General features: G+C 38.1%; 2 protein-coding genes and 1 non-coding gene across 3 annotated transcripts; 2 read left to right on the forward strand and 1 right to left on the reverse strand.

Moving 5' to 3' along the window:
• Positions 1-8,590: 8,590 nt before the first annotated feature.
• On the reverse strand, positions 8,591-8,662 carry LOC149818021 (small nucleolar RNA Z199). Its single transcript, XR_016427496.1, has one exon. It is a non-coding gene; the product is annotated as a small nucleolar RNA Z199 (small nucleolar RNA).
• A 354-nt stretch (positions 8,663-9,016) lies between these two features.
• On the forward strand, positions 9,017-15,188 carry LOC149818022 (small ribosomal subunit protein eS19-like). Its single transcript, XM_089985071.1, has 4 exons — positions 9,017-9,146; positions 14,314-14,404; positions 14,607-14,790; positions 14,902-15,188. Exons 1-4 carry the CDS (start codon positions 9,063-9,065, stop codon positions 14,972-14,974), a joined length of 432 nt encoding a protein of 143 aa, XP_089841197.1. The 5' UTR covers positions 9,017-9,062; the 3' UTR covers positions 14,975-15,188.
• Positions 15,189-17,948: 2,760 nt separating this feature from the next.
• LOC149818023 (catalase isozyme 1) lies at positions 17,949-22,407 on the forward strand. The gene is made up of 8 exons (XM_089985072.1): positions 17,949-18,078; positions 18,281-18,377; positions 19,484-19,761; positions 20,461-21,237; positions 21,601-21,690; positions 21,812-21,879; positions 21,970-22,063; positions 22,166-22,407. The coding sequence occupies exons 1-8, from the start codon at positions 18,064-18,066 to the stop codon at positions 22,223-22,225; spliced, it is 1,479 nt and encodes a 492-aa protein (XP_089841198.1). The 5' UTR covers positions 17,949-18,063; the 3' UTR covers positions 22,226-22,407.
• Positions 22,408-23,317: the final 910 nt, after the last annotated feature.

Genomic DNA, 23,317 nt, shown 5'->3' on the forward strand with positions numbered 1-23,317 from the left:
AGCTGGATGAAACAGGTAATGTTATAAGAAATAAGGCAAGGCTAGTGGCTCAATGATACAATCAAGAGGAAGGTATTGACTTTGATGAAACATTTGCTCATGTTGCTAGACTTGAATCTATTAGAATGTTTTTAGCATATGCAAGCTATATGGATTTCAAATTATATCAAATGGATGTTAAAAGTGCTTTTCTAAATGGTTTTATAAATGAAGAAGTTTATATAAAACAACCTCCAGGTTTTGAAAATGAACAATTTTTGGATCATGTTTTCAGACTAAAACGTGCTTTATATGGATTAAAACAAGCACCTCATGCTTGGTATGACAGACTTAAAACCTTTTTATTAAAAACTGAATTTTCTGTGGGCAAAGCAGATTCAACCTTATTTATAAAATTAGTGAATGAGCATACCCTAATAGTTCAAATATATGTGGATGATATAATCTTTGGATATACTAACAACAGTCTTTGTGAAGATTTTTCTAAGTCCATGCAGAATGAATTCGAAATGAGTATGATGGGAGAACTCACCTACTTTCTTGGACTGCATATTAAGCAAACCAAGGATGGAGTCTTCATCAACCAATCTAAATATGCTCATGAACTTCTGAAGAGGTTCAACATGAACTCAACTGCTTCAAAGAATACTCCTATGAGCACAACTATTGTATTGGACAGAGATGAAGATAGTAAGACTGTGGATACAAAGTTATATAGAGGTATGATAGGATCACTACTTTATTTAACTGCTAGCCGTCCAGATATCATGTTCAGTGTTTGCTTGTGTGCTAGATTTCAGTCAAATCCAAAAGAATCACATCTTAAAGTTGTAAAAAGAATAATGAGATATCTAAAAGGCACAATTGATTTTGGGTTATTTTATTCAAAATCATCTACATTTGATTTAATCTCATACAGTGATGTTGACTTCGCTGAAAGTAAATCTGACAGAAAAAGCACAAGTGGAACATGTCATATGCTAGGGCACTCACTAGTTTCATGGTTCAGTAAGAAACAAAACTGTGTATCTTTATCAACTACTGAAGCTGAATACATAGCTGCAAGCCTAACATGTACACAGGTCATCTGGATGAAACAAACCTTAAAAGATTTTGGTTTAAAATTTGAAAATACAACTATTTTTTGTGATAATACTAGTGCTATAAACTTATCTAAAAATCTTATTTTACACTCTCGAACTAAGCACATTCAAATTAGACACCACTTTTTAAGAGAACAAGTCTTAAACAACATAATCAAACTAGAATTTATTTCCACTAATAAACAATTAGCAGACATTTTTACTAAACCATTGAAAAATGAAGACTTTATAAAAACCAGAAGAGAGTTAGGAATCTGTAAATTAAGTGATTTATAAATTTAATCCATATGACTAATTAGGATATAATAAAATTTGTCTACTCGAGTTCACCTCTACAAAATATTAAAATATAATATTTACTTAACAAAATTTATTTTTACTAGAGCTTAACAAGTAAAGAATAATAAAAACACTTTGTGTCAAATCATTTTTTATGAATTATTTTTGGCTATCTTCATAATGTAAAGTGTTTATATTTTTATTCTTTTCATGTTTTGTCTTTCTTCCCTTTCACCACCTTTTTCAATGTTAACAAGTCTTTGCATGGATTCACGTACATTACAAGTTATGATAAAAACAAACACTTTATGTCACCTCTCTATTTTAAATATATGATTTTTCTCAAAGTACATTCAACTTTTTGTCCAGTCACCTTTTTCACTTCTCTATAAGAATTCATATAAAAACTCCTTCTCGACAAACTTGTCTTTCCTCTTATTTTTTAATCATTAAATGTTCTTTTCATTGGTACCATCTTTTTCTTTCTCTCTCATCTACGAAATGTGAATCCACCTTTTTTGTCATCTCAAAATCGTGGATTTGGCTCCTTAACAAGATTTGAAAAGTTCATTATTTTTTAAAACTATAAACTCCCTCATATCAAATTTCTTTAAAACTATGTCTTTCAAAATAAGCAATAATTTCAGTCAATCATGACATTACTTTATGTCATTTATTCCATGTCAATCATCTATCTTTTTTGTCCTCTTCTCCATTCACCTCTTATTCGAAAATCCATGTATGACATCACGTTTCTTTGACTACTCTTGCTCCTTCTACTCATATTCATAAAAACTACTTTTTATATGAGCAATCATAAGTCTTTTTTTGTCTCTGTCTTAATCCATCTCTCACAAATTTAGAATTTATTCTCATAAAGTAAAAATATTCTTTAGTTGTTTGTTTTATTTGGCCATTATTCATCTCACATGATATGGCTTTATAACACTCTTACACATCCTCCTTTCACGATTGTTTTTTTATCTCATCACATCTTCACATGGAAATCTTTAAAAAATCTATGGATCATAATTCACATCGTGGAACACACCTCTTCGGCTTTATTCCTTTATCCTATTCTATTCATCCACATTTTTTTTTACACACCACTTCCAATGATCACTCCATACTTAAACTATGACAATACAATGGACTCTCCCATATTAACATCTCCTTATATAGAAAATTATTTTTGAAACTATGTTCTTCTTGTCACCTTTCCTAATATAATATATTATCATCAACACTATCTTCCAAAGAATGATTTGATTTATCATTCACAAGAGCCTTAAGTTACCACTCACGAGTTCTCACTTCAACTAAAATTTGAATTACATTCACTTCAAGTGTCACTCACTTCTTATCATAACAATTCTCATCTCTCTATTTAATGAAATGATTCATCCTTCACCAATTCACTCGAATATCTCTTTTATCCTACAAGCTATCACTCTCTCCAAGTTCTTATTTTCTCTAAGTTTCTATTCTCTCAAGACTACTTGCAATGGCATCCGCTTCACGATCCTCTGATGTCAATATGATTGAAGCAGCTGAATTGAGATTTCCAGATCTCATTCACCACTACAACTCCATTAACTCTTTGCCGATTCAAATTGGTAAGCTGGTTCACTTTGAAGCCTTTCCCTCCTTCGACCTCCACACCTCTCTCTTATATTTTGCCTATATCTTAGGATCATTCAACCCTATGACCATTTATCCTCAACTTATCAAAACTTTCTACACCAACCTTTCAGTCGACCATGACCAATCAACTATCACATCCATGGTTCATGGAAAAATCATCTCTTTTGACATTCTTCAGTTAGGTTGTATTCTTAACATTTCTTCTTGTGGCATTGAACTCCCCAACATAGTACCTATAGACCATACTGTGTTTAAGAAGATCCTCCACTCCACTCGTTCAACCCATTTTCCGTGGCATACAAGCAAATTGAAGCCTCATGCTTTGCTATTGTCATAGATCATCTTCTCTAATGTCTTTCCTAAACCGCCATCCAAGGGATTCATTGCTAATGAAATCTCTCTTCTCTTTTATGCGATTTTCTGTAGCTTTCCCATAAACTGGTTCAGTATCATTTTCAACAACATGATTAATTTTCGTTCCTTTCGCTCTCTCCCATTCGGGTATTTCATCACCCATATTCTTCAATACTTCCGAGTGCCCTTTCAAACTGATGTCGTCGTCTACTCCATTCATGCTTTTGATGACTCCTACCTCCCTGAGGAAGGGTCACCTCAACACCAATCTGACGACGAAGACCATGGTGAAGCAAATCCAGCAGCAAATTCTGAACTACACATCTTCTCAGCCCTTGTCGACGTTCAGAATACCCAGGATCTCCTTCTGAGGAACCAAGCTTCTCTGCACCAAGCCTTTGAATCTTTGAAGATCGGCCAAGATGATTTACTCAAGAAGTTCAATCCCACCTCCGATTCTGAATGAACTTTTTTTTGGTCTGTAATAATAACACTTTTATACTCTGATCCCCTCCTTTTTGTCTATGACAAAGGGGGAAAAAAACCTTGTCTCCTATGATGGAAAAAAGTACTCTGATCTTTTTAAACTTAAAACTTTTATGTTTTATGCTTATGTTTTATGCATTTTTATGATATCATTATTATTATGCATATGGCTTTTTGACAGGGGGAGCATATTTTGTCATCATCAAAAAGAGGGAGAATGTTGAGAAACTATGTTTTTTATGACACATAATATGATATACTGTCATATATGCTTTAATATGATATGATGATATGCCTTCATGAAAAATGTTATACTATGACTAGATATGATTTGTCATGCATTTAACGAGTATTTGATGCAAGGTTATTTCCCCTAAGAAGAATGGAGACAACTTGATCAAGTACAACTATTTGATGGAATCATACTCTCTGGAAAAAAAGCTTGATGGGTCATACATTCTTAAAGACTATTCAAGGAGATCGGCTACTTCAAGATGAAGATTTTTTTTTAGAGTCATATGTAACAGAACCTTCAGAAGCATGCATATTGCATATTTCATATTACATGCTTTATCATATAAAGCCATCTACTTTCAAAAAGATATGTTTCATAAAAGGATACGATTTTTCAAAAAGCACCTTTTTGAAAACAAATCATTGTACCTTTCTATAAGCATTTATGAAAAAGATATTTTGACAAGATATAATAGCTCATGATTTCAAAAGCATTAATTGTACATTCTAACATACATTTATGAAAAAGACAACTTGAAAAGAAACAAAAGCTAATGATTTCAAGTATGAAAGAAAAAGACAAAATGAATTTAAGTCATAATACATAATCGACTATCTTGAATTAACAAAACAATTATTATTATATACAAAATAATTGTGTTTAGAAAAGACTGTATTCACTTTATACACTCAAGAATGTCGACTTACTTAAAGTCATCATTCTTTCTGTAAGCATTAAAAGTCACCTCAAAAGCATTTGAAAAATGACTATTTATTTAATAATAAAATCCACACTCAAGAATGTCGACTTACTTAAAGTCATCATTCCTTCTGTAAACATTAAATGGCACCTCAAAAAGCATTTGAGAAATGACCATTTATAAATAAAGTACTCAACAAAGCATTTATTATACTTACAAGCATTTAACTAAAGAAGTGACGACTTGTAAGAAATATACTAATATACTACAAATCATTAAATTGAGTAAAGACAAAACTACATGATAACTTACACTCCAACGTTCAATGTACTACAAATCATTTATTATGAGAATAGACTTTTTACAAATTATATCTCATTTAAAATACAACAACGAATAGTGTACCCCAAATGCTACACTTTTGGAAAGAAGACTTTTTCGAAAAAGCAATGTAGTACACATATTTTTTTACACAAAGTTATTTTTGAAATGACTTGACATCTCATATCTCAAAAGGACAATCATTTCAAAAAGGTAACAACTATTTTTTTGAGGCTATATATACACTAACAAAATAGTTTTTCGACCAAGACTCATGAGCTTACAAATAGAAAAATTCGTATTCAATATTTGAAAAAGAGAGCCTAGAAAAAGAAAGAGAAAAGAAAGAGAAAAGGTCATGAAAAGCTCTTTGACAAAGAGAATCATCTGTGTGAAAAGAAAAGAACATTTTGAGAATCTTCATTCATGCATTCATATCATTCTGAAGGTTCTATAGAAAGTATTGTAACTTTCTGTTATTCACTGTATCCCTTCACTGTTGAGAGAAGTAGACCTCTGTGAAAGAGAGTGTTTCCCTTCTCTGTTGAGAGAAGTAGACCTCTGTGAAAGAGGGTATTTTCCTTCTCTGTTGAGAAAAGTAGACCTATGTGAAAGTGGGTGTTTTTCCTTCTCTGTTGAGAGAAATAGACCTCTGAGGAAGAGGGTGTTGTACTATTTATCCGGTAACTCAGATGTTATAGTGAAAGACTCAAGTATTTTGCTTGGGGACTGGATGTAGGTCAGTAACTCGACCAAACCAGTATAAATCTTGTGTTTTATGTGTTGTGCCTTATTGCCTATATCTTTTATATTATCGATTTTTTTCATATTTCACTATTCACCCCCCCCCCCCTCTAGTGGAATTTCAGGTCGGTCATGGTGCGTTGATAGTGCGCTGCAGAGTGATGTATGCACGGGAGAGGAGGTTGTGTGTGTTGCGGTGAGCGGATGTTGTGGCGCGAGCGATGAGCGAATGCTGCAGCGCGTGCGGTGCACTAAGCGTTGTATGTTCGTTGTAGCTGAAGGTGTTGCTCGGTCGTTGCGCAGACTGCGTAGTGCGAAAGCATATGGCAATTGTGCGTTGCTCAGCGAAGAAGCGCCAAATGATTGCGCGTGAGCAAGGCTGAGGTGTGGTGTTGCGGCTAGGCTGCTCAACTGAGTCTGCAACTACTGTCGTGGCACAGTTGCTCGAACGCACAAGCAGATGGCATCAAAAGCAAAGGATCAACACGCTCCTGGGCCTGTGGAAAACCTCCACTGTTGCTGCACAGGTTCAAAGGCGATCAACCTTCATTGCTCTTGGCGGTAGGCGAACTCTGATCTAAAAGCCTCCCTACGCCTGGAATTGATTATAAAAGGTCTTCTGTTGCGGCAGAAGTGCTCCTCGAGTACGACCGTCAAAGTCGTTCATCCGGATAGGCGCGACACAAGAATAAGAGCAAGTAATGAATGCTCTTGCCGAATCAAATTGGAATTAAATTGTGAGAAGTCAAGCACTCACCGATTGTTAGGAATGAGTGTTGCGCTCTTGACATCTTCACTGCAATGTGTTGTAAAAGACAGTCTGCAAGTCGTCGGATATGCGATGAACTTAATCTAGGCTCGAAGCATTGGATCAAGGCCGAATTCTAACTCAGTCATCAATCTCGAATTTCCCTGGTTGAGGGAACCGAATGCACAAGGCACCAAGAGATTTCTCTCTTCCAAAGACCGAAGTCCAATTCTCATTTAAAATTTTCAAAAGATATAATTCGATGGATATTAGCCTTATTTATAGGCTGAGCAAAACCAAAAACCAGTCAAAGAAACCACAACAGTTTTCTAACTGCCACAAGTGGTCCCAACAACTCAAGGGCGCACATACATTGAACCTGATTTGTTGAAGTGACTCCCAAAGGCGCATATACAATGAATCTAGACATTCTAATGTAGCGCATTCACAACCGCACAATTGATTGGTTGAGTGTCACTGCTGACTACTTACCTGAAGTGGCAGGCTTTGCTGGCAGCGTATTTTGTACAAGCAACAATAACCCATGCTGGCAAGTGCGGCCTTCCGTTGTTGTTGTGCTTGCATGGCAGCGCTGACTGATACAACCGGCTATCCCATGCTTGCATGCATTCACTGTGGGTTGCATCACTAGCCTCAAAGTTCACATTGGCTATGATATCAGCGTTCACATGTGCTTTGCTTTCGTAGCTTTTCCTATGCTATTATTCTTCCCTTTTTTGAAAGCTTTTCATACGAAAGTCAATTTTCTCGTAGCCGATGTCAAAACTCTTGGCCTTAATTTATACATTTTCTGTGCAATACATTAGATACCTATGCATCTGGGTGTGGTAGAGCTAGCCTTTCAATCCACTCGTTGATTTTCTTATGTATTGCAGCATATGATTAATCAACCAATCGTGTTGGGCTGAATGAGGAACAAGAGACAACTTGTAGATGAAAAATGAGTTTGCAATGATCATTCATTGTGAATAAACATTGGAAAAAAAATGTTCAATGTAAAACATTTTTTTCATAGGCCAAGGGAAAACCCCCTCATTGCTGCACCTTTGGCATACCTCTGTTTAGTAAAACCTTGAGGTTCCTCCTATTCACCAAGGAGTACATCCAACTTTGACCTTACAGTAAAGAACACTCTCTATGGGTTTTAAACTTGTGACCCTCACAAATCACCCCTACAAGAGCTTGTAGGCACTATTTTTTTTTTTATGGCCAAACTAGGGATAGGCAGTCCCCCCACCTGTTATACAATGTACCATTGGGTTTTGACAGTGCAACGTCACTCAATGTGACGTGCACTAACAGCTCCTAGCAAAAACCAGAGACCTGTTGGTTGTAATCCCTCTACTTTTGCTACCTCATTTGATTTCCACTGGAAATTCATCAAATGAGATTTTTTATGGTTGATTTAAGGTCCGGTTTGGAAATTGGCAGTTACTGAAGGAGTTTATGAAAGTAAAAAGTGGCAAATTGCCAAACCCTGAATTTGGTGAAATACAAAAGGGTGAGCCCCAAACTAATGCATAAACTTCCATCCAATCTTTCACTTTTTAGACATCGACCACCAAAGCAGTATAATCATGTTTTTACCAAATGCATAAGCTACCACCCCCAACTACCAGTTCCTAATCAGAGCCTAAACCAAGATTCCAGTTCAAGATATACCAACCCTTATCTATTGGAAAATATTATATGATCACTCAGACACTCTCTTTGAGTGAAACATATTTACAGTAGACCTTAAAGTGCTTCTTCTGACTTAATGGCCACTCAATGATAAATGATGAGTTCAATGCTCTAGCAAAAGTGATACTTTTTTTTTGGAGTGGGGAGGGCTCTGCTTGCCTGATAGGAGCAGCAAGTGCAAGTCTCCTTGTGTTGGGACGTTGCAGGTTCGAAACCAAAGCCCCCAAACTCTAAGAACAGAAAACAAGAGAAACGGAGAAGAGAGAAGAAGATGCCATCAGACTTAAATACGAAGCGAATCATGTCTGATCATATTGTTGCAGTATTTTCTTCATCACTTGACAGATTCTCTTCCATGCTCTTCTACAGTTTTGAAAGAGAGAGAGAGACTTGTAAAGGAAGCACCACTGAGGATGATGAGAAGGAGAAGGGAAAACCCCAACACCCTTATATCGCTGTAGAAAGTAAATTACAGGAATAACCCTCTATCTAGGGCGTATTGCGGCGTTCTGTTGGGGATGTTTTAGGAACATAATATTGGAGGATCAAATCGGTCCCTGATTCGTTGGTCGGCTAGTCCAGGAATAAGGATAGACCCAGATCCGACCCATAATTCTGTGGGAGCTGATCCGCGAGCCATCCATGCCTATTTTTTGGAGGGGTTCATAAAGAGAACGAAAAGAGAGCGTAATCGCTAGGGTTCTTGTGAGGAGGAAGAGGGGCCGAGCAGCAGCAGCAGCAGGCATGGCGGCCGCAAGGACGGTGAAGGACGTCTCTCCCCACGAATTCGTCAGATCTTACTCCTCTCATCTCAAACGCTCCGGCAAGGTTTCCCCTCCTTCACCCATTTGTGTCTGTTTCCTTGATTCCTTGTTCTTATTGTCGTTTTAGTATGCGTGTGCTTTGATTGAACGGTGTCGTGCGGTTAGAGGATCGGTGAGGCATCTTACATATCGCATTGGTTGGATGCGTTGATGTGATAGCAGGCATCGACATCATTGTTGCCGAATTGGCTGCTTTTATTAGAAGTCAAAAACGCCTTTTATCCTACCGTTTATTTCCTGGGAGATTTCATTCTCGCTTGGCCAGGCAGTCCAATCAGATGAAAATTAGTCTTTGGCTAGCAGGTTTGATCCAATAGGTCTACTCTCAACCAGTTCATTGGATTTGGAACTGAAACAAAAATCGAGACTTTTGAAGCAATCAGTATAAAATGGTTGTGTGGTGACAGCAGTTGGAGCTTGTTGAATGAATGGTTCGATCCCCTACAGGAGTTTTGTGTCTTTTGCACTTTGATTATGTCAAGCACGTCGACCATACTTCTGTCACTGATGGAGAGTCATGTTTGGCCAGGTCAGGCATTCAGCGGGTGAGTTTATGTTGGTAAATGGAGCCAACGACATGGTTTGCGGAATGAATAGTTGGAGTTATCTACGGCTTTTTTTTTTTGTTTTTTCCTTACGCACTTTGATCATATTAGACAGGTTGAACATACTTACTGAAGGAATCTTGGCATTTTAGTGCAATTTAGACTGGATGTAGTCTTGCCCTGTTATTTTAGTGGAGGCCCAATGACATGCCATAGTATTTCGATTCTTTGACCAGATGTGGATTGTTGATAAGAGCATATTGCTGATTGGTACTCCTACGGTATTATGTCTGTCAAGCAGTGTTGTTAAAAGCACCCTCAAGGTACAAAAGGCATGCCTCGCCTTGAGGTGAGGCCCTCTGCCCCTCAATGCACCAGCCTAAGGTGTGATACTAATACTAATACTAATACTAATACTAATACTAATACTAATACTAATACTAATACTAATAATAATAATTTAATTATAATTATAATTATAATTATAATTATAATAAGAAGAAGAAGAAGCATTTTTTTATATATTTGTAATTTTAGATATTTTTTATAGTTTTTTTTTTAAGTTTAAAAAAAATTTGAGGCAAACCTCGAGGCTTATGCCTCACCTCAGTTTTTGGTGGAGCGCCTCGCTTCGCCTCAACTCTTTCACAACATTGCTGTCAAAAGTTTAGTTTCTTGGGATGATTGATGACATTTTTCCCTTGATAAGTGACATTCATATCGACTATGCGTGAAGCATTTGCTTGCTTGCTGATACCTTTGGAGATTGTCATGTACTAACTAGCCCCAGAAAGGAGCCTTCTTCGACACTTTTTTCATTAATAAATACAATGAACTTTAAATTAGTGTTATAAATGGAATTGTTTTTCCATTATTGAATTATAAAAGTTGAATTGTCTTCTTTGCGATGTGTTTTCCTTTCCCTAACTTGTAAATACAAGGAATTAGGTCTGTGCAATCGAATATTGAAGGAAGCTGAATGGGATTGGGTTTTCAAACAATGACTCATTCACTGTGTAGTCAAAAGCGCTAGGCAGTGCCTAGTCGGTATACTCCTAAAAAGACTAGTCGAGGACTAGTCGGACTAGTCGAGGACTAGTCGGACTAGTCGGACTAGTCGGTACCTCAATTAAAATATAAAAAAGTACACAAAATGTATATAAAATTTTGTTTACTTATTTTACTGATAAGATGTTTTCATTACACAAGTACAAAATTACACATGCTTTCACAAAATATATTAATATACATATACATAATTGTACACAATATATATAAACATGCTTTCAGGATTTTATAGAAAAATTCATCAGAAACAAACTAACACACATATATAAAAAAACATAATCAATTAAAATTAATTGTACATGCTTTCAATGTTTCACAGAAAAATCTTAAAAGCAAAGTAACACACACGCCAGTGTTACTAAAAATGCACCTCAAGGCACAAAAAGCATGCCTCGCCTCAAGGCGAGGGGATTTATGTCTTGAGGCGCATATATAAAGCGCAAAAGCCCCGAGGCGTGCACCTCATACGCATTGAGGCACACACCTCGGGGCGAGGTGTGCCTCAAGCCGAGGCGTATAAGCCTCAAATTTTTTGGTCAAATGAGGGTCAAAGCCCCCATTTGACCAACAATTAGGGATTTTCATGCACTTTTAACTAATTAGGCTAGTAAAAAGGGAATTTACTCCCCTTTTCAAGCTGGTTTTCCCTTGTCGCTCCTCCTTCGCCCGCTCGCTCTCCCTCTCCCTCTCCTCTCCTCTCCTACTCGCTCTTCACGCCGTTCCTCTCCCGCTTGCTCTTCACGCTTCGCCATTGTTGCCACCACTGCACCTGGTGTCACGGTTGAACCTATGTCACAAGGACTCGGCAAACTGGGTGCCGCACCCGCATCAACGCGATGTGGGTGCAGCACTCGGTGCGGTCAACGGGACCCTGGGTGCGGTCAATGCACCCAGGGTCATTTGTGTCCAATTTTTGGACAAAAAAATGCTCCTGACTTTTCTTCCGGCGAACGCAAAGAGAGAGAGAGAGAGGGGAAGGATGCGGTAGGGGGCCGTCGGCTTTCCAACGAATGCAGAGAGAAAGGTGGAGGGCACGGCAGGGAGCCGTCAGCCTCTTGCCGGCCCTTCGGCAAACAGAAGATGGAGACAAAGAAGAAGAGAAGAGAATAAGGGGAGAAGAAGGAGACAAATATATATATATATATATATATATATATTTGCCGCACTCCCGCACCAAAGGTTTTTGAAAGTTCCGCACCCGCACCCATGTGACATAGGGTTGAACCTTCACGCTCCTCCTTCGCCGACGTCGCCACCACTGCCATCGCTATGCCCGCTTGTTCTCCCTCTCTCGGAGGTCAGGTGTGCTCTTTCCCCCCTTCTCTCTCAATCGTTGATGCTATTCTCCCCCCCCCCCCCCCCCCCTCTCAATCATTTTGCTCTTTCCCCTTTTGTTTTCTCTCTCTCTCTCAGTTTCCTCTTTTCCCTTTCGTTTTTTCTTGGATAATCCAGGTTACGTGTTTTCCTTTTGTTCTTGGACAATCTCAGTTTTTTTTTTTCTTCTAGTTGTTGATGCATTTTTGGTCATCTTTCTCAAATTTCCCTTTCAATTTTCTATTCGAGATGGCCCTGATTTGGTGAATTTTTTTAGTTTGATTTGTAGGGGGATATCTAGAGTTCCTGTTTTTCTATGTTTTGAAAAATATGGATACTCTTTCTTGTTTGCTGAATTTTCTTTCATGTTTCTCTTGTTTTATCGGTTAAGATACTTTTTCATGATTGTTATTCGTTCTTATGTCTTATCATTTGTATGTGGAAGTATTGAGATTATTGGAATATGAATGAGTTTGTCTATGCAATTTTGCATAGAAGTGTTGAAATGAGTGCCGTTTGCATTTCATTTATAATGAATGGTTTTTATTAGCATGTGCACACACTAGATTGCTGTATTGTATTGCATGGTGCTTGAGTTTTTTTTTTCAAATAACCATCTGAGGAGCTTAATGGACCTATACTTTTTTGGTTTGCCGTGAATTTCAAAGTTTTAACCCATTTGCTTGTCCTGACATTATTTCTATTGTTTAATTAAATAATTAAAGCAATAAATGTACCTTAATGAAATGCCCAGTTGCTCAGTATACTGTCCATCATTTGAATTAGATGCCATGGAACATGATCAAGATCCAATGGGATCAAGGCATATGATGGTGCTTCTATTCCACATTTTTGCAGTATGGGCATTTTATCTCACCTTGTGATACATAGCATGTTGTCTCATATTTCTATTTTTATTCGTTACTTTTGAGGTGTCCTTTTTTATAGTAAAAGGAATTTCTTCTCTACCCTTTGTTTAATTCTCAAAAATTATATCTTTTCAGTTAAGCCTTCCAAAGGGCGCCTTGTTTTGTGATCAAATTAACCATGTTCTTAATTTCTCATATATCTAGTAGGAGCTGCTTACCTGAAGCACCAACTGATATTTTGCAACAATTGTAGTGATTTCTCTGGCCTTATTCTTCAAATGACTTTGTTTTTTTGCTTAGACTGGATAAGGCTCTAATATCTTGTTGTTGGCCTAGTTTAGTCCAACTGAGTGAAATGTAAAAAGTTGTAAAAGGTTTGAGACTGATTTTAATTGAGCTTGGTGATACAATCAGCAGAATGGATGTTTAGATGGTACACAAAAGTGTATTTTATTAATAACATGATGCCATGCACCGGTATTGTATATGAAGACATACTTTGTAGTCATATTAATAAATTATCTATTCCTGTCAATGGATTTGGACTGAGAATCTTTAGTTAACGATACCAGTCCAACTATCACATTTGATCTGTATATCACCTGTTTCTATTTTATAGTTCGGAGTTAGTGAACGCCTGATATAATTGTTTTCAGGTAAAGACCCAATTCATATTAGTGCCAGTCTGGTAATCTTGTCTCTAAAGCAGCAGAAAAACTGGTCCTGCATGAGATGCAGATACATCTCATTGTCTTCGTTACAATTTTATATAATGAATTTGTTGAGATTCTTGAGAACCTTGAATCTATGGTCTTAATATTTGGTGGATTATGGAATTAAAAGTGTCTGGCCTTCCTTTGCTGCATCATATCTACATGTGTCCTGTCTTTCTATTCTATTATTGTTAGAATCAACCTCTCAATAAGAACGTGAAAGTGTTCTTAGCAACAGATGGATTCCTGCTGGATGATTTACCATTAGGTATGCAAACGGTTCGGATATCCGGTCACAAAATACATTGGGGAGTCACATTGGATCAGATTTGGAACAGCCAAAATTTGCAAAAGTTCCTTCCTGAGTCCAACCTGTTTGCATCCCTATTTGCCATGAGTGACCAACTATTGAATTTCGTTTTCAAATGTTATAACTCTAGGATCTGGTATTTGGTGCATTTCATTTTGTTGTTTCTTTTCTTATTGTTGTGTCCCTTATGTTTCGGATATTCATGAGGCTCTTCTAAGCCAATAAGAAAATGTTTCTAGGTTGATGTTGGAACAGATTTTAAACTAGTCTTGCACTCATGTACAATACAATTGACTAGATTCTGCATTGCAAAAATGGTAAAATTTTGGGTATTCTGTTTACATTTTTTCAGATGGAGCTGCCTCATTGGACAGACATTGTCAAGACTGCTACATTCAAGGAGCTTGCTCCATATGATCCTGATTGGTATTATGTAAGAGCTGGTATGCTCTTTCTCTCTCTCACTCTCTCTCTCATCCCACGACAGCTGCTGAACTGGGATGGTAGTTGTTATTGGCTACCTCTGCTTTCGCTGTTGGGTGATCCTGGCTGGAATTGTGAAAACCTTATGTAGTACCATTCTGGTTTCTCTATAGTAGCTTATCTTAATTTTGGTGTTGCTTGGATGCTTGGGGCTTTCATCAGCATCGATAGCAAGAAAAATCTACCTGAGGCAGGGAATTGGTGTTGGTGGATTCCAAAAGATTTATGGTGGAAGGAAGAGGAATGGATCCCGCCCTCCACATTTCTGCAAGAGCAGTGGCTCCATCGCTCGTCACATCCTGCAGCAGTTGGAGCAGATGAACATAATTGAGATGAATCCCAAGGGGTTAGAACCTGGAAACTGTAACTTGTTCATCCCTCATTTGAGGGCCTAATAATCTCTCTGTGTAATCCTAGTTTCTAACTTTGATCATTTCTCTTGATGCTGCTTGCGCAGGGGAAGGCGCATTACATCTAGTGGGCAGCGTGATCTTGATCAGGTTGCTGGCCGGATTGCAGTGACAGCATAAGACCTTGTTCCGTTTCTAGCCAGAGGAAGATCCACACCACACTCTATATATGTGGAACTTGAGAGGCGCCCCTCTTATTTAGTTTGAGTTTATCCTTTAGCCGCATTTTTATATTGCGGTTGTGTTAAGGATTTTGTTTGTCGTGATTGGTTTTATCCAATCACTTAAGATTTTGGAGTTATTTCAATTAAAATCCTCTACTTCGCTATGCAAATTGAGCATTTTTATATTGTAGTTATGCTAAGGATTTTGTTTGTTGTGCCTAATTTTATCCAATGGCTTAATGATACTTTGTATAGAAGTTATTTCAATTAAAATCATTTAAATCTTCTACGCAAGTTGAAGAGCTAAATATGTGGGCAACACCGGTATAATTTGTATCGCACTCGTCTCTCTTACGCAAATCTAGCTTCATTTTCCACACTTAGCATATAACGGTAGTTCCTGGTAATTCCTGAATAAGCCTATCCCTCATGGATATGGTACCGTGCTGACATCATGGCCGTCCGATTTGCATTTTAAAAAGCTCAAAAGTCAACAAAACCACGTGGCATTCATCCAAAATGCAAACAGACGGCCACGATGTCAGCATGAGCAAGAACGCTCATGTTCAGCGTGACCTGATCTGCGCCCACCTCATGTTGGCTCGCTTTTCTGGCAGCTAGTGTACGTCACCTTGTGTGTTCAAAACTTAATGGTATAATTGTAAATAGGGAGCAGTGGACTTTGGGGGAAATGGAGGTCTTGCCTCGCCCTGTTTGGACTGGGGATGGAGGTTAAAATCAAAACCTGTGTGGGGATGAATTTATGCTTTCTCCTGCCCCGCCTTGTCCCTGTCCCGATCCCTGCCCCATCCTGTCCCCAGTTCTCCTTTAGGGATGGCAATGGACCGAGGGGAAACGGGGCCTCACTTTGCCTTGCCCCGCCTGGGCCGGGGGATGAAGGACATGAAATGGAGATGGAGGCGGGGTGGAGGTTAAAATTCAAACCTGTGTGGGGATGGAGGTCAGGATTTTGAGATAAGGTGATGGTGGAGACCTTGTCTCTCGGTCTACTGTCATCCCTAATTGTATAACTGGTAGGGGTCTACCTAACCTCAGCTTGATATGGTAAAAATAGGAAGAATCAACCCTTTTTAGTATAAAAAATATGTTTTTTAGGTTTAAAAAGTTGATATATTGTAGGCTGTTGATTTTTTAACCACCCTACATACAATCTGACAAAAATGTTTGAAAACATGATCCAAAGGTCAGTCTCTACTAAATTAATATGTAGATCACATATGAAGGGTCATGAAAAAATTGAAAATAATAAAAGTATTACATTTTTCATTAGGGATTTGGCTGGGGCTTGTTTGAAGTTTGCGGAGTGGATTAAAGGTCACTTGGCAGTGCCATTGATCTTGGTCTCTTAAGAGGCGTACGTTTAATGTTCTTTTTTTTTTTATGAAAAAAGTGTTTTTTCATAGGAAAGATTATCTCCTAATATAGGTGGAACAAACATCTCTATAAGAAATTTGGTTGGGTCCACATGATAAACATAAAAGGCATCTCCTGTTATCAGAATGTGTTCACACCTGACATCTCTTCCCATGAGGAACTACTTTCCTTCTTCGGCCTTCTTTTCAAAGAAAATCGACTTTCTTTAAGTGGGGGTTGCAACAAAAGCCCCCTTGAAGTAAAATGACTCGATATTCTTGGTTGGGAACGTTCACAATAATAATTAGTTTATGAGAAATCACTTTAAGCATGGTGATCATATATAAAATTATCATGAATCGATGGTCACTATTTTTTTTTGTGGTAAACAAAAACAAAAGAAAAGGTCTCTCTCTCTCTCTCTCTCTCTCTCTCTCTCTCTCTCTCTCTCTGCGCATGGTGGCCACATTCCCAAGAACGCCAAGGAGCCTTAGAAATAGTTCCCCTTAGGTAATTCGACCGTTTTTTTCCTTTTATCTAGAGCTCAATGGACCACTTGTGATCATGAGATTGGTCCACGTCAGAGGAAATAGTTTCCACACGTTGCGGTGACAAGGTTTCACAGAAAGTCCCAAAATAGCAAACAAGAGGCCAAGAATCCATGAGGATTTTTGCCCACTCAAAATCACTTCTCAGAAAAAAGATCATAAAGCGAGGGAAGACTTGTAAACCAACCCTACAAAGAGAACAAAAGATCTTGAAGATTATCCCAAAGGGCTGAGTCCATTTGTGAAATGACATAAAAGCCCTCGTTTTAGATATGACCATGTTGTCTCCTATGCCCCCAAACATGATGAAAATGCCTCAAATATCCCGTCCAGCTTGCCCATGTTGGGATCTTAGACCGAGTACATAACTATGGCAAAGTAAATAGCAACTTATTTCCTCTCAATAGAATCTCCCTTCACTCAAAATCAAGTTTTTTACATGTATTCTTTTAGTTTTTTTTTTTTTTAATTTAACCTTTCAAACGATGTAGAAGATAAAAGAAAAACTAGAGACACTTGGGGGATTTAATGTATAAAATTAAAAGTGTGATTTGCCAAATCCACATGGTTGATCTTCTTCATTTTTTTTAGGTTTGAAAAATTGAATCACAAGAAGTTTGTTAACATGTAATTGCATTGATTTTATCCCATATGTTTTTCTATTTTCAATAATACTTAAAGATTATAGGTAATGCACTGATTTAGTGCTTGAATATGATTTTTTCTTTATATGTTTAATAGCACTGATAAATTAACAATATATAAGATACATACACATCTGCCAACATCAGATTGAGTAAAAAACAACTTGCAATTACGAGATTCTATAGGTGGATTCTCATACTGTCGACTGTAGCAAACGTGCGTCCCCATGTTGGTATTGAGCTTTAGCTCTTGAAGTTGGTTGAGGTTCTTGATCGTTCTTGACCACTGGATTCGGTGGTAGTTTGATAACTTAATAAAACAAGATAAACTTTGGTGGTGCCCCTTCTTTTAGTACCGAATTTGATGATCAGAACGAGTCCGAATATGTATATATAAACTCCTCTTTCCTTGGCCAGTTGGTGCAGCAGAGAGAGAGAGAGAGAGAGAGAGAGAGAGAGAGAGAGAGAGAGAGAGAGAGATGGATCCTTACAAGGTATGAGTTTCAATCCTTTCTCCATGGCATTGTTAGATTTTATCTCAATTTAGTTTTGGGCTTTTAGATATCATGATTTCCCCTCATGAATTTCACAGCAAATTGTTTTTCATTCGTTGTTCTCGATCGAAATTAGATTATTTTGAGTTTCTTTTCTTTCTCTTCGTGATTTGTTGTTTATGGGTATTTTGTTATGAACCAGCATCGTCCTTCGAGTGCTTTCAACTCACCATACTTCACCACCAACTCTGGTGCGCCAGTTTGGAACAACAACTCTTCTCTGACCATCGGACCGAGAGGTATCTGTTTGTATCCTATTTGTTTTGTTCTTTGCTTTCACATCGGTGCTCATCGTGTTATTTGAGATTATTTTTTGGATCGATTAGATTAGTACGGTTACGATCGATTTGCCCAATTGCTTCATATTCTTTGATGGGTATCGTTTGAAATTGCATGGTTTTATGAGCTATTGTTGTTTCTTGATGCTATAGCTCCAATCCCCATTTAATTTTGCAGTTTGAGAATGTTTTTCGTTAGATATTTTGGATGGATTGCGTTGTGGATTAGAAGAACATGGTCATCGTTTAGCTGGTTGCTTCGGTATTGTGGTTTCTTGACAACTTGGTGGCTGAAATTCAACTTAACCTTTTAGATGGAAGAAAATTGTCAAAAATGTTGGTGTTTATTCCCCTTTCACATTATGGGGAGATGATAGTGTGCTCTATTCGTTTCGGTTTTCTTTCCTTTGTCTTTTTGTTTAGTGCATGACCTTTCTTTTTTGAGATTATATGTGATCAAGATTCAAGTGTTATTCTTTTAAATTAATTAGTATGTTTTGCAAGGCAACGGGATAAGCTGTTTAGTCCTTCGTACCATTTCATAATTTTGAGCTTTTAGATGTTCTGCATTGTGTCAACTTATGGACGAGTTCGGATCAGGTTGGTTTACCATCAGGGGTCCCTCTGATGCTGTTCATCTATGGCATGAACGGCATCAAACAACCATGGCCTGATAGCAAATGTTTCATAATGGCCCCGCACAAATTTTCAAAGCTGTTGACGTCCGCAATGAGCAGCATCTATGGTCCAATGAATGGACGGCTGAAACAAAAGCAGAAACCATCATTGTTTAGCTGTTCATTACCATGTTTACCATGGATGAACAGCATCGGAAGGACCCCTGAATGTTCCGTCAGGAGTAACCCTGACCTGATCCGCACCCCTTTTTAACATGGTGAGTGCACATAGGATCTATTTGATAAATTTCTCAATTCTGCAATTTGATGAACCTATTGATTGAAACTCAAGAATTAGGATTTCTGTACTCTCTCTCTCTCTTGTTTTTTGGTTTGTTTTAAGATGAATGCTTCCATAGCTTCTTATGTGACATATTTCTTTTGTGGCAGGGCCAATTCTCCTTGAGGATTATCATTTGATTGAGAAACTTGCTAATTTTGATAGGGAGAGAATACCAGAGCGTGTTGTTCATGCTAGGGGAGCTAGTGCAAAGGGCTTCTTTGAGGTCACCCATGATATTTCCCACCTCACATGTGCTGATTTTCTGCGGGCACCAGGAGTTCAAACTCCTGTTATTCTGCGGTTTTCAACTGTGATTCATGAACGTGGTAGCCCTGAGACCCTTAGAGACCCTAGGGGTTTTGCTGTGAAGTTTTACACAAGGGAGGTATGTCTAGAAAAGTATTGGGTAATACATTTCTTATTGATCCTATACACACATATATAGATGGATGCTAGTTTTTTATAATTTGTGAAACCAGATTTCTGCAAAGATCCATGAAATTTGCAGTTGTTCACTTTTTTTGATGTATGAGCCTTTTGGTCTGATTAAACGTGCTTACTGCTTAGAGATGTTTATGTTCATAGTTTTGCTTGTTTCTCTGTGATAGATTGTGGAAGTAACCTTTTTTATTTAGCAAATTTCTTATTTTAAGAAAAAATAGGAAATAAATAACTAAGGCAAACTTTGATCCGATATACTTTCAGATGTGAAAATATGGTTTACTTGGTTCACTTTTCCCTTATTTTGTAGTTACAGCTAGCATTTAAATGTTACTTGGGCATGTCCCGTTGATTTTCCAAGGTTTCATGATGACAAGAAATGCTTCTTATTAATTTTATACGCAACCACATAGGAGCATCTGTGTGGTGCTTAACTATGCACATGTTTCAACTGTTGCATGTGTAATACTAATGCTTCTTTATTTTCGGGTGCCAACAGGCACACATTCACACATGCACAATGTTTGGAGGATTTTTTGTATGGTGTTGTGTTTTTCTCCCATACCTTTAAAAGTTCTCTTACCCTTTCTCTGTATTGTGATGGTACTGCTTTAGCTGATATGACGCATCATATTGGTTTCAGGGTAATTTTGATATGGTTGGGAATAACTTCCCGGTTTTCTTTATCCGTGATGGAATCAAATTCCCTGACATGGTCCATTCCTTAAAGCCCAATCCAAAGACTCACATCCAAGAGAACTGGAGGATCCTTGACTTCTTTTCTCACCATCCTGAGAGCTTGCACATGTTCACTTTTCTGTTTGATGATGTTGGTATCCCGGCCGATTACCGACATATGGAAGGATCTGGTGTGAATACTTATACAATGATTAACAAGGCAGGAAGGGCAACTTACGTGAAATTCCATTGGAAACCCACATGTGGAGTGAAGTGCTTGTTGGATGAGGAAGCTGTGGTGGTTGGAGGTACCAATCACAGTCATGCTACTAAGGATCTTTACGATGCCATTGCAGCTGGAAACTATCCAGAATGGAAGCTTTTCATCCAGACCATCCCACCTGAAGATTTTGACAAATTTGATTTTGATCCGTTGGATGTTACCAAGACCTGGCCAGAGGACATCTTACCTCTTCAGCCAGTCGGGCGTCTGATCTTGAACAAGAACATTGATAATTTCTTTGCTGAGAATGAGCAACTCGCCTTTTGTCCTGCAATCGTGGTGCCCGGAATTCATTATTCAGAAGACAAATTGCTCCAAACAAGAGTTTTCTCATATGCAGATACTCAGAGGCACCGTCTTGGACCAAATTATCTGATGCTTCCAGCAAATGCACCGAAATGCGCACACCACAGCAATCATTATGATGGATTTATGAATTTCATGCACAGGGATGAAGAGGTATGCTCATTTATCAAAGCCTGACTATCAGGCAGTCCAAATAAAAACATTTGGGACTTCAACTGTCAGGTCTATAGGTTATTGTGCTGGCTAGAATGTTCAGTTCACAGCTGTCAAGTCGTGCAAGTTTGTATGCATGATTCAGTTACAGTTGTTCATGGCAATGCTTTGTGTTAATTCACTGCCCTTAATGGTTATGGTAGAGCCATCTGAGCTTGCAAGTGTCTCAGCACAATTTGAGATTTTTGAGTCTTGAGCAGAGTCCTATAACCTGAGTTTTTGCTTAAACGTCAGCTCTTTCTGTCCTAAATTATCTGTAGCACACCATCATGTTTAAATTATCCACAATTGATGCCTTTCCAGGTGGATTACTTCCCATCAAGGTTTGATCCTGTGCGCCATGCTGAGAAATACCCCATTCCATCTTATATTCACAGTGGGAAGCGAGAAAAGGTATATCTCAAAATAAACAGATTTCTTATGATACTCATTTTTGAAATGTCTTCCGGTGGTGGACATCCTTCTGTTTTTACATGTCATTCTTTGAAACCTAATTTTGTGAACTCCAAAACAGTGTTGTATTGAGAAGGAGAACAATTTCAAGCAGCCAGGGGAGAGATACCGATCATTTGCACCAGATAGGTTTGTCAGAGTTTTCATGCTATTCAAAATATTTTCTTGCTAACATTTTTATGTGCACAGAAACTCATGGTAGTCTCTGTTTATGGGTAGGCAAGAGAGATTTATTCGTCGATGGGTTGAAGCCTTGTCTGATGCAAGAGTGACTCATGAAATACGCAGCATTTGGTTGTCATACTGGTCTCAGGTCAGTTTTCTTCATGCTTGTACTTTACTTTATGTTTTAATTAAGTTTGATAGAGTATTGGTGCTGATGATAGTGATGATGGTTCTTTATTGCACCGTGCAGTGTGACAAGTCTCTGGGTCAGAAGTTGGCAACTCGCCTTAACCTCAAACCAAGCATGTGATTACGGTGAAAATAAAGGTTTTATAGTTGCAGAGTGCATAGAGAAAAGGGTGTGTTGGTGACATAGGAGACTGATGATGTGAATGTGATTAATTGATTTGCTGGTTTCAATCATCAGTGTTGTAACCTGAGAAACTCATTGATACAATTATATTTGTAATAAATTGCTACTCTTTCTGTGCCCGTGCATGCCCTCGTGCGTTTGGTTTTAAAATTTACAGTATCTTATTTTAGAAATTCTGACATTGCTTTCTTGTTGAACATTCTTTTATGTGATGTGCATTCTACGAAGGGTTGTTTGGTTGGACATGTTGAGAGAATTGAATGGAGGGGTGGACACTGGGCTGGGTACCCAATGGGTTTTTCCGTGTTCCCACTTCCCAGGCAGCCCAAGACGGGCTGGGCTGGGATGGGCGGGAGCAGTCTGGTTAGGCTTTTAGTGGGCCTGGATCTGGGTTGGTATGGTCTGGCCCTGATGTCTGCCCCTAGTTGACTGGCCCATACATAGGAGAGAGAGAGAGAGAGAGAGATTCAACATTACCACTCGCGAAGATCAACAAAATGTTGAACCCATGAACTGAACAAGAGCAAAAGCCAAAACAAATAAAAAAAAGCAGAAGAGAAAAAGAAGATCAGACAAACAAAACAGGCTCCTGTACAGAGGGGGAGCAAATGTTAACCAGAATTTGATGAAAATGAGTATTGTTGCGCGTCATCCAAACAAACCACCAAGAGGTAAGCAACCACGTCCGTCAGATCAACCTCCACCTCGTGCTATGCCTAATACAAACCGAGCCCAAGATCAGATAGAGTACCAAGGACTCCTCCTTAACAAACACTTAGGGATGCCTCCAGGAGAGAGAGAGAGAGAGGCTCATACTAACGTTATATTAATCTCATACAAATGGTGAGTAAAAAAGACATACCTCTTTCTACTCATGGAAGGCCATTTAATCTCTTAAGACACACCATAAGAAACTTCTATTAAATTCTAGCATGCGACAAATACGCCTTTAATTTTCAAAATTTTGAACACTCATTTATTTCAGTAAAAAATATAAATTGAAATATGGTGGTATTTCCAATATATCAC

Source organism: Nuphar pumila, chromosome 13 (assembly GCF_984573655.1).
Source record: "Nuphar pumila chromosome 13, dmNupPumi1.hap1.1, whole genome shotgun sequence".
Lineage (NCBI taxonomy): Eukaryota > Viridiplantae > Streptophyta > Magnoliopsida > Nymphaeales > Nymphaeaceae > Nuphar > Nuphar pumila.

Bases quoted from the DNA above. Each gene is read 5' to 3' on its own strand.
- LOC149818022 (XM_089985071.1), top strand. From the start codon at position 9,063: ATGGCGGCCGCAAGGACGGTGAAGGACGTCTCTCCCCACGAATTCGTC. The intron at 9,147-14,313 runs GTTTCCCCTCCT...ACATTTTTTCAG, and splicing joins ATCTCAAACGCTCCGGCAAG to ATGGAGCTGCCTCATTGGAC. The intron at 14,791-14,901 runs GTTAGAACCTGG...CTGCTTGCGCAG, and splicing joins ATTGAGATGAATCCCAAGGG to GGGAAGGCGCATTACATCTA.
- LOC149818023 (XM_089985072.1), top strand. The intron at 19,762-20,460 runs GTATGTCTAGAA...TATTGGTTTCAG, and splicing joins TGAAGTTTTACACAAGGGAG to GGTAATTTTGATATGGTTGG. The intron at 21,880-21,969 runs GTTTGTCAGAGT...GTTTATGGGTAG, and splicing joins CGATCATTTGCACCAGATAG to GCAAGAGAGATTTATTCGTC.